This window comes from Bos javanicus, chromosome 1, assembly GCF_032452875.1.
Source record: "Bos javanicus breed banteng chromosome 1, ARS-OSU_banteng_1.0, whole genome shotgun sequence".
NCBI classification, from domain to species: domain Eukaryota; kingdom Metazoa; phylum Chordata; class Mammalia; order Artiodactyla; family Bovidae; genus Bos; species Bos javanicus.
The window spans coordinates 151,636,478-151,648,667 of NC_083868.1; the positions used below are offsets into that span (position 1 = coordinate 151,636,478).

The 12,190-nt window shown below is 37.2% G+C and overlaps 1 protein-coding gene across 1 annotated transcript in view; it reads right to left on the reverse strand.

Annotated features, from left to right (window-relative positions):
- Positions 1–5,512: 5,512 nt before the first annotated feature.
- Positions 5,513–12,190, reverse strand: part of COL6A5 (collagen type VI alpha 5 chain) — a 159,908-nt gene continuing 153,230 nt past the window's right edge. The window contains exon 41 of the mRNA XM_061424880.1: positions 5,513–6,325. Within this exon, the coding sequence (XP_061280864.1) occupies positions 6,306–6,325 (20 nt within the window). The 3' untranslated portion in view covers positions 5,513–6,305. The remainder of the gene's footprint in view (positions 6,326–12,190) is intronic.

A 12,190-nucleotide genomic window follows, 5' to 3' on the forward strand; every position in this document is an offset into this window, starting at 1 on the left:
CTGTATATCTTCTTTGGAGAAATGTCTGTTTAGTTCTTTGGCCCATTTTTTGACTGGGTTGTTCGTTTTTCTGGAATTGAGCTGCATGAGCTGCTTGTATATTTTTTAGATTAATTCTCTGTCAGTTACTTTGTTTGCTATTATTTTCTCCCATTCTGAAGGCTGTCTTTTCACCTTGCTTATAGTTTCCTTTGTTGTGCAAAAGCTTAATTAGGTTCCATTTGTTTATTTTTGCTTTTATTTCCATTACTCTGGGAAGTGGGTCACAGAGGATCCTGCTGTGATTTATGTCAGAGAGAGTTTTGCCTATGTTTTCCTCTAGGAGTTTTACAATTTCTGGTCTTACATTTAGATATTTAATCCATTTTGAGGTTTTTTTTTTGTGTATGGTGTTAGAAAGTGTTCTAGCTTCATTTTTTTACAGGTGGTTGACCAGTTTTCTCAGCACCATTTGTTAAAGAGATTGTCTTTTCTCCATTGTATATTCTTGCCTCCTTTGTCAAAGATAAGGTCTCCATAGGTGCATGGATTTATCTCTGGGATTTCTATTTAGATATGCTTCTGAAGAGACTTCTAAGAGTTGTCTTGTGAGCCAGGCTCCCACACAGTGATCATCCTCATCACAGGGGATGAGAGCTTCCTTCTCAGCAGCATTTGTGTAGAGGACAACTTCTAGCTCTTATCAGACTTCTTAACACAGAATCCAAATTCAGCTTGGGAAGTGAAAGCCAGGGAAAATAGAGGGAGCCAAGTAGGAAATTAGCCAGGCTCAGCAAGACAGAGCTTATTCATTCACCCTTTTCTGAGCAAAGAAAAATTATTGAGTGCCTATTAAGATCCTAGCGTATCATGAAAGGAGAGGTGCAAGTATGGTCAAGGAGGGGCTGAAGGAGAAATTTAGTCAGAAGGACATTCCAGAGTTGTGAGTCAGAGATGGAAAGAGGTTCTAGCCGAGGGAGTCCCATAGAGGCTGCACAAATTTTCAACTATGACTATTCAAATTCTCACCCCCACCACTCACACTCAGATAAAAGAGTTAGGAATCCGATTTTAAATGTCACATGAAGTCTTCCAGAAGTATCACAGGATTATTAGTCATCTGTTATTCTGACCAGCTGTTCTGCAGTGTATCATCCATGTCAAGACTCAGGGGTCTTTTCTTCACAGAATCCCTGGGGAAATGTGTGCTTAATGCATGTGCTTTTGTTCCTTTCTGAGAGCATGCAGTTTTGTTTATAGGACACTCCGAATTCAAACAGATTGGCTACTGGGAAGTGGTTCAAGATTTTTTTTTTAAGTTTGTTAAGGTTCTTTTAAGCCTAAAAAATAAGACTTTTCAGCAACTAACAATACTTGCTGTGGCCTCAGCTTCCAGTAGTCCCCAGATCCAACCCAGCCACTCTGGGTCCCTTCCAAGTTCTGCTCACACACTCCCAATCTCCCCACTCCAGTGCACAAGTGCACATATTTCTGTTCTGTTTTCTCAGCTTTCCCTTATCATTTCTCATGCCAATTCTGACTTCCCCATCAAACTAAACTACATTTCTCTTTCAAGATGAGTTTGCTCATTCATTCAGTCTTTATTGGGTGCCTTTTAAGTGCCAGGGACCATCTGGGATGTTGGGGATACAGTGATGAACTAATAGGGATGCTCACTTCAGTGCCCCTTGGGGACATAGAGAAGTGGATGGGCAAGCCAGTATACCAGTATAAGCTTCCCAGAGTCCCTTGGACTGCAAGGAGATCCAACCAGTCCATCGTAAAGGAGCTCAGTCCTGAGTGTTCATTGGAAGGACTGGTGTTGAAGCTGAAACTCCAATACTTTGGCCACCTGATGCAAAGAGCTGACTCATTTGAAAAGACCCTGATGCTGGGAAGGATTGAGGGCAGGAGGAGAAGGGGACGACAGAAGATGAGATGGTTGGATGACATCACTGACTCAACGGACATGCGTTTGGGTAAACTCCAGGAGTTGGTGATGAACAGGGAGGCCTGGCATTCTGCGGTCCATGGGGTCGCAAAGAGTCGGACACGACTGAGTGACTGAACTGAACTGAACTGATGAGGACCCAGAGGGAACAATCCAGGAATGGAAGAATATATAGTGGGACTTCAGAGGGGAGGGTGTTTACCCTGCTCAGCTTCAAGAATTTATGGAAGGTGTTTCAACCAGGTGAGACCCAACCAGAGGATGAACAAGAGATAGGGAGAGGAAGAGGTTCCTTGCAGGGGAGAGAGATTAGGCTGAAAAAGTGAGCAAATGCCAGATTTTGCAGAATCGTTTAAGACGTGGAAGGAGTTTGTACTGTTTTCTTTAAGGAACTGGAGGGAGAGACCTGATGTGAATTCTATTTCTTCTTTGAAGTTTCTCCCAGTTATTCAAATCCAAAGTGTTTTTTACTCCTTCTTTGATTTCCAAAGCAATTACTGGCTCTACTTAGCAGCCTTACTCTGTATTCATGCATTTTTATCATCCTGTGATCATTCTCTGTTGCTGGTTCTCAACAGCACAAATTCCAGTATTCTACTTTTGGCTTGAATGTTCAAAATACACAATACACCTATTTAAAAGTTCCCTATATTTACAGTGCAATTGTTTCTCCAGTCAATGTCACTTAATTTCACCATTTTTACCTCTTATATGCATCAAATTGTGACCACTCAGATATAAAATTCACATCAAAATTGAAACTAATTTTATACATTGATTCAAATTCTGTGATATACCAATGAAGGAGAAAAGTTTCCCTGATGCTTGGTGTTAAAGGTGTTTTATATTTTATATAAAAATGATCCTTGCCCTGAGTTTTTGTTAAGTCAAGCTTTCTGGAATATATATTCTATATATAATATATATGCATATATAGATATACATATATATATGTATACACATATACACATATATATGTATATATGTACATAAATATATATGAATACATATATATGAATATATGTACATTCTATATATACATATATAGAGAATATATACATATATGTATATAGAGAGAATATGGACGTGAGAGTTGGACTATAAAGAAAGCTGAGCACCGAAGAAAGGATTCTTCTGAACTGTAGTGTTGGAGAAGACTCTTGAGAGTCCCTTGGACTGAAAGGAGATCCAACCAGTCCATCCCAAAGGAAATCAGTCCTGAATATTCATTGGAAGGACTGATGCTGAAGCTGAAACTCCAATACTTTGGCCACCTGATGTAAAGAAATAACTCATTGGAAAAGACCCTGATGCTGGGAAAGATTGAAGGCGGGAGGAGAAGGGACAACAGAGGATGAGATGGTTGGATGGCATCACCGACTCAATGGACATGAGTTTGAGTAAGCTCCAGGAGTTGGTGATGGACAAGCAGGCCTGGTGTGCTGCAGTCCATGGGGTCACAAAGAGTTGAACACGACTGACAACTGAACTGAACTGATATATATATTTGTATATATATGTATTATTTCCTCACAATATTAACATGATTCTAGGTATAGCATAAGGCTTTACTTAAATTTTACATTTATTTCCATGACTTGGCTTACACTTTTTACATCATGAAATATGTCAGGCATCCAAAAATGTATAAAAAAATTATAAAAGGAAAATTCACTCTCCACCACCCAGCTCAAGAAATAAACATTATAATGACAACTGGACCTTAGCTTTACCCCTCTGCACTGAAAGATAACTGCTGTCTTGAATTTGGTGTTTATCATCCCCACATATGCTCTATCTCCATTTGTGGGTACTCATAAACAATGCATGATATTGCTTCTCAGATTTTAGGATGTTATATGAATGATGTCATAATGTATCCTTCTGCAACTCTTTCCAAGATTTGTCCATAAATACAGCTCTAGCTTATCAACTTAATGGCTGTATTGTATTCTATTCTATGCATATCCCACATTTAGGACACTTTGGTTGGTTCACATCTTCACTAAAACACACCATGCTGCAGCGAACGTACTTGTATTTGGTTCCTTGAGTATCCTATGTAAGACTTTCTACAGGCACATAGATCTAATGTGAGTTTGCTGGGTTGTAGGACATGAGCATCATAAATCTAGCCAGACGTGGCTAAGGATGCTAGACAAGACATTTCATTCTCTCCTCAGCATCGTGTGAGTTTCTCTGGCCTCACATTTTAAAAAACTGAAGTGTAGTTGACTTAGACTGTTGTATTAGTTTCCACTGTAGAGCAAAGTGATTCAGTTTCACATACATGTATATACATGTATGCGTGTCTGTGTGTGTGTGTGTGTATATATATATATGTATATGAAATTGCTCAGTCATGTCTGACTCTTTGTGACCCCATGTACTGTATGTAGCCTACCAGGCTCCTCTGTCCATGGGATTTTCCAGGCAAGAATACTGGAGTGGGTTTTCATTTCCTTCTGCAGGAGATCTTCCCGACTCAGGCATTGAAGCTGGATCTCCCACATTGCAGGCAGACACTTTATTGTTTGCACCACGAGGGAAGTCCATATATATATATATATTCTTTTCCTTCACACCTTATTATAAAATCTTGAGTATAGTTCCCTGTGCTGTATAGTAGGTCCTTGTTGGTTATCTGTTTTATATACAATAATGTGTCTGTTAATCCCAAATTCCTAACTTATCCCTTCCACTCCCTTTCCCCTTTGGTAACTATACCTTTGCTTTCCATGTCTATGGGTCTGTTTCTGTTTTGTATATAAGTTCATGTGTATCATTTTTCAAGATTCTACATGCAAGGGAGTAGTATTCCATTTTACATATGTACCACAGCTCTTTTATCCATTTACCTGTTGATGGCCATTTAGGTTGCTTCCATGTCCTGGCTATTGTAAATAGTGCTGGAATGGACTCTGGGGTCATGTATCCTCTTAAATTATAGTTTTCTCCAGATATATGTCTCAGAGTGAAATTGCTGGATTATATGATAGCTCTATTTTCAGTTTTTTAGGGAACCTCCATATGGTTCACCATAGTTGGCCTCACATTTTTTAAAATTTAAATTAATTAATTTTAATTGGAGGACAATTATTTAGACTATTGTGATGATTTTCGCCATACATCAGCATGAATCATTCATAGGTATACATGTGTCCCCCTCATCCTGAACCTTCCTCCCACTTCCCTCCTTACCCCTTCCCTCCAGGCCTCATATTCTTGATAACCCATGTCACTTTTAGATTTAGGGATCTTATGTACTCTTAGGGGAAAATAAAACTTTATTAAATGAGTAGAGTTTGCTCTAGAACTTCCCAGGGAGCAGTAAAGGCTACTGTAAAAATTTTCGACAACCTAGAATTAGTTGATTCGATTACTTTAAAAATATTTGAACACAAGAGTATTGTTAAGGAGAATTATAGAGAAAAAGTATAAAAGTGCCTTTAGTAGTACCCCCTTAACATAGTCACTTTAAAAATACACAAGGTATACTCACTGACTTGGTAATTATCCTGCACTGGTGGTCTAATGAGTCTGCCTTGGGCTACAGTGAAGTAAAAATGAACAGAACAAGTGTCCATGTCAAACTTGTCTTTATTTTAGAACTTGTCTCTTGCTAACATTGCAATTCCCAAGAACAGTTCTGTCATATAGAGTACTCATGTTTTTCCAGAATGTTTTGTTTTGTCCGCAGCCAAAATCAAGTACAAACAGAGTAAAGCAAGCTAAAATATAAAACAGATGATCACAGCACACAATAGTGCTTTATAAAATTAGCCTTATCTCACTTTTTTCTTTCTTACAAATGTCATTGTTTTGTAAATGTCCTGGAAAGGGCAAACATTGTCTATGATGGTAGCAGCTGGGCAGATGGGGTCTTACAGATCAATCAGTGTTAAATGCAGCTCTAGGGACATACCAGAAATGAAGACATGGGCACGGACTTTCATTTCTCAAAAACAGAAGGCATTCCTGGGAAATTCTAATCCAAAATCCTTTTTACTCCAGTCCAATGTGAGATACAGATACGATAAAAAATGATGACAAAAATATCCTGTAGGCAGGTGCATCATTACAATTGATGCCTCATACAGAGTTGTCAAAGAAAGGATTCAGTTAACTCTTCAAAGTCAGTTATCCCAGTTCTCGGGAGAAATGAAATCATTCCTAGTTTCTTGGGTCTGCTCATTGATGTCTTCACTCAGAGAAGTCTTTCCCTCAGATTCGGAACAGAACAAATCTAACATGTTATTAGTTGTGAAAAATTCCTGCCACTTATGACTCCACTTCTAATAGATGATTTATACTTCTTAGTTAGAACCGTGTGGAATTTCTCATGCCAATGGAGCTATATTCTTTTCTGCTATGATCATCTTGTGTCTTCACCATCTGCAAAACAAAAATATGTTACTCTTAATGTCACTGGATTTATTTAAAATATTCCCTTTAGAGTCTATTCCTTTTCATGCCACATAAGAAAAAAAATGGCATACTTTTGCCATTTTCAATAGTCATGATAAAATAGTGGTGTGATCATAGGTATAAAAGAACAACATGTAAATGGAAGTATAGATATACTTCTTCCTGGGAAAATACTGGTACATTGATGATCTGAAATTTGATGCTTAGCATATTTAGTGACTGGTAAAAGAAAAGTGCAGAGATAGAAGGGTTCTGCCCAGAATCCCTCTAATCTTTTTTTTTAGCATTAATCTCTTTTTTTTTTTTTTTGGCGGTAATCTCCCCTCCTATCCCTCTTCCCCACTCTTCCCTGATCACCTCCTTGTGAGCTTAGGCTTCCAGCATCAGCTCATACTGGTCTTTGGAATGCTGGTGTCCAGCTACTGGCTTTAACCTCATAGAGCCAGAGTACTTGGGAGTTCAAGGCAACTTTTGACCAATCAACAGTCTATGAAGGAGTAAGAAAGCCTCTAGTCAAGAAAACTCTGAAGCACAATTCACAGGAATAGCTTGGAAAACTGTAAAACATTGATGAAAGAAATTGAAGATGATACAAATAGGTGGAAAGATTTATTATGCTTATAAATTGGAAGAATTAATATTGTTAAAATGACTATATTACATAAGGCAATCTACAGATTCAACTCAATCTCTTATCAAAATATCAGTGGCACTTTTCATAGAATTGGAACAAATTAACTCTAAAATCTGTATGGAAACCCAAAAGATCCTGAATAGCCAAATCAGCCTTGAGGAAAATAGAGTGAAGCCATAGGCATCATGCTCCCTGATTCCAAACTATACTACAAAAAATCCAGTCATCAGAATAGTATGGTACTAGTAGAAAGCAGACATATAGATCAATGGAACAGAATTGAGAGCCCAGTGATAAACCTATGTTTATATGGTCAATTGAACTACAAAGAGGGAGACAAGTATACACAATGGAGAAAAGGCAGCCTCTTCAATACATTATTTTGGGAAAACTGTATAGCTATATAAAAAAGAATCAAACTGGACTGCTTTCTCACACCATAAAAGTAAACTCAAATGGATTAAAAACTTAACTCTGAAATCCTACAACTCCTAGAAGAAAACATAGGCAGCATGCTTTCCTAAAGGACTGACTCTTTATCAAGACAAACAAAAGCAAAAATAAACAAATGAAAGTTCATGAAACTAAAAAAAAACTTTTGCAGTTAAGGAAACTATCAACAAAACAAAACAGAAAAAGGCACCCTACTGAATGGGAGAAGATATTTGCAAAGGATATGTCCAATAAGGAATTAATATGCAAAATATACAAAGAATATTTATATATATACACACATATATATAAATGTGTATTGTGTATATATAAATAAATAATGAAATTATATATATATATATAATCTATGTCTATATAATGAAATACTACTCAGCCATAAAAATGAAATCTTGTCCTTTGTGACAACATGGATGGATCTAGAGAGTTTTATGCTAAGTAAAATGAGTCAGACAGAGAAAGATGAATACCACGTGATCTTGCTTATATGTGGAATCTAAAATTCAAAATAAGCAAACAAAACAAAATAAAAATAGACTCATAGATACAGAGAACGAATAGGTGGAAGCTGGAAAGGATTCAGGGGATTAAGAGGTACAAATTTCCAGTTACATAATAAATAAGCACATTGGATATGTACTTTCTTTGATAAAATAATATTTCTTATGATTTACATAGTTTTTCTGTTTTACATAGTTTTTCTTCAGAATTCTGAAGCTGCAACTTAGCTCATTCATTTTTAAGGACATATCCCCATGTAGTCTAATTGGCAGAACTAGGCTTTACTGTAAAACCAATCAACTAGTCCTTACTGTAAAAGAATTTCCACCTTAAAAAGAGTCTGATTTCTTCTTCCATTTGAAATAAGTATATTGCTAAGGATCTCTGTTATGTCATCCTGAGATTTCATTCTGAAATCCTTGAGTGATTAAGGCTCTTGCTATGATTCTTTCAGTGTGGTGAAACCATGCTTGCTCTCCTTCGGTGTTTCTCTTGTAATGCTCTTTGCTTTGTTCTCAGAATTTTCACTCAGGAAAGCTGTATCCTTTGACAAGGGAAATGGAACAGGCCAGTTTACTAAATGAAATGTATCATAACTCCAATTATGCTCACTCTGTCACATATGTGGATTCAGAATATCCAAACATGAGTTCCAATACCCAAGCTCTAGCAACACACGTCCTCTGTAACAGAAACATGTACAGGATGGGAAAGATCTGAATCCTTACCTGGTATAAAGAAGGCCTACAGATCCAATATTTATGTATTTGTTTATTTTTTCTGTTAGTTCCTTTTTTTTTTTTTTGAAGATTTTAATATAAATTTATTTATTTTAATTGGAGGCTAATTACTTTACAATATTGTATTGGTTTTGCCATACATGAACATGAATCTGCCACAGGTGTACACATGTTCCCCCTCCTGAACCCCCCTCCCACGTCCCTCCCCATACCATCCCTCTGGGTCATCCCAGTGCACCAGCCCCAAGCATCCTGTATCATGCATCGAACCTGGACTGGCGATTCATTTCATATATGATATTATACATGTTTCAATGCCATTCTCCCAAATCATTCCACCCTCTCCCTCTCCCAGAAATCCCTTGCATTCCTATACACTAATAATGAGAAAATAGAAAGAGAAATTAAGGAAACTATTCCATTCACGATTGCAACAAAAAGAATAAAATACTTAAAAATATATCTACCTAAAGAAACAAAAGACCTATATATAGAAAACTATAAAACACTGGTGAAAGAAATCAAAGAGGACACTAATAGATGGAGAAATATACCATGTTCATGGATTGAAAGAATCAATATAGTAAAAATGAGTATACTACCCAAAGCAATCTATAGATTCAATACAATCCCTATCAAACTACCAATGGTATTTTTCACAGAGATAAAACAAACAACTTCACAATTTGTATGGAAATACAAAAAACCTCAAATAGCCAAAGCAATCTTGAGAAAGAAGAATGGAACTGGAGGAATCAACCTGCCTGACTTCAGGCTCTACTACAAACCCATAGTACAAGACAGTATGGTATTGGCACAAAGACAGAAATATAGATCAATGGAACAAAATAGAAAGCCCAGAGATAAATCCATGCACCTATCGACACCTTATCTTTGACAAAGGAGGCAAGAATATACAATGGAGAAAAGACAATCTCTGTAACAAGTGGTGCTGGGAAAATTGGTCCACCACTTGTAAAAGAATGAAACTAGAACACTTTCTAACACCTTACACAAAAATAAACTCAAAATGGATTAAAGATCTAAAAGTAAGACCAGAAACTATAAAACTCCTAGAGGAGAACATAGGCAAAACACTCTCTGACATAAATCACAGCAGGATCCTCTATGACCCACCTCCCAGAATATTGGAAATAAAAGCAAAAATAAACAAATGGGACCTAATTAAAAATAAAAGCTTATGCACAACAAAGGAAACTCTAAGCAAGGTGAAAAGACAGCCTTCAGAATGGGAGAAAATAATAGCAAATGAAGCAACTGACAAACAACTAATCTCAAAAATATACAAGCAACTCCTGCAGCTCAATCCCAGAAAAATAAATGACCCAATAAAAAAGTGGGCCAAAGAACTAAATAGACATTTCTCCAAAGAAGACATACAGATGGCTAACAAACACATGAAAAAATGCTCAACATCACTCATTATCAGAGAAATGAAAATCAAAACCACAATGAGGTACCATTTCACAGCAGTCAGAATGGCTGCTATCAAAAAGTCTACAAGCAATAAATGCTGGAGAGGGTGTGCAGAAAAGGGAAACCTCTTACACCGTTGGTGGGAATGCAAACTAGTACAGCCACTATGGAGAACAGTGTGGAGATTCCTTAAAAAACTGGAAATAGAACTGCCTTATGACCCAGAAATCCCACTGCTGGGCATACATACCAAGGAAACCAGAATTGAAAGAGACATGTGTACCCCAATGTTCATCGCAGCACTATTTACAATAGCCAGGACATGGAAGCAACCTAGATGTCCATCAGCAGACGAATGGATAAGAAAGCTGTGGTACATATACACAATGGAGTATTACTCAGCCATTAAAAAGAATACATTTGAATCAGTTCTAATGAGGTGGATGAAACTGGAGCCTATTATACAGAGTGAAGTAAGCCAAAAAGAAAAACACCAATACAGTATACTAACGCATATATATGGAATTTAGAAAGGTGGTAACAATAACCCTGTATGTGAGACAGCAAAAGAGACACAGATGTATAGAACAGATCCAATATTTAAGTGGCACTTTGTTTGACAACACGCCCCCCAGCCTGTGCTTCCCTAAGAAGACTTTACACCTGGGCAAATTGTCATACAGAGATTTAGAATGACTGAGAAACATGCCATTTTTGTATGTGTGTGTGTGTGACATGGGGGCACTTGTAAAAGGGGACACATGAAAGAAGATCTCCATGATTCTTCATATGTAACCATTCTCAGGTAGATAGAGTCCTTTAGTACTATTTCTTAGAAATCCATGCATTTGAAAGTCTTTGTATGTCCCACAGCGTCCCTAAAGTATAAAATACAGTGGCCTTGCCCAAGTGCCTCCATAATACAAAAAAGAAAGTTGAGGACCAGGGCAATCAGGTGACTTTTCATGATCACGAAGCTAGTTACCGACAGAACCAAAACTAGCATCTGGATCTCCTTATTCTCAGTTTAGCCTTCTTTCCACTATGGCTGCCATCATCATCATTATCATTATCATCATCTTAAACAATACCCAACATTTATTAAACTTTTACTCTTTGCAAACTGCTGTTTGAAGCACTTTACGTTCATTTATTGCACACATTAACCTATGATGTAGGGTACTGTTACCCCAGGTGGAGAACAGACTCTTAGAAAGGCAAAACAATGTGCCCAAGATCAAATGACCAGTAATGGCAGAAATAAGATTCAAATTCGTGTCTGTCCTCTGGATTCATTCTTTCAACTACTGTTTCCCAAAGTGGTTTCTATAAAACATAAGTCTGAAAAGATGCTCCCTGAAACAAAATCAAAGTGGTCAAAGTGGCTTGACTATTAGCCCTTCTCTCAGAATTACATTGAAAATGAGCTCATTAAAGTCAATGAGAAATCATGCAAAAAAAAAAAAAAAAAAAACCTACTTATTAGTATTTTACAGAAACAGGATTTTCCCCAAATACTTGTAATATCTAGTGACGGGACCTCCATTAAGAAGACTAACTCAGGCTCAAGATCTATACATTAGGTTGGTGGTTGGCAAACTCTAGCCTGCATCAAAGTCATCTGGAAGGCCCTGACCCAAGCTTCTGACTTAATAGGTCTTTGGTAGACTCCAAGAATCTGCATTTCTACTGAATTCCTAGATGATGCTGATGTTCTTGGTCCAGGGACCACACTTTGAGAGACAAAGCCCTGAATGATGGAAAAATAAAGGCTAAGAAAGAGTCCCTGGGTTGGCATAATGGAAAAATGAATACAGATACACTTTTCAAAACGTACATCAAAACCTTGCAAATGTACATTATGATGAGCAAATAGAAAGCGTGTACATTAAGTAGGTGGCTAAAATGAAAACATCAGAAAAAATGGGCAGGTAAAAAGAAAAGCCCATTCTCTTTGGGAAAACAAAAGTGAGCAAAGCAGTGTAAATGCTGACTGTTCTTCACAATGGATTTTTATTTTTAATTTTCAAACATATTACCAGGCAGGTAATTCACAGGACAAGCCTAGTT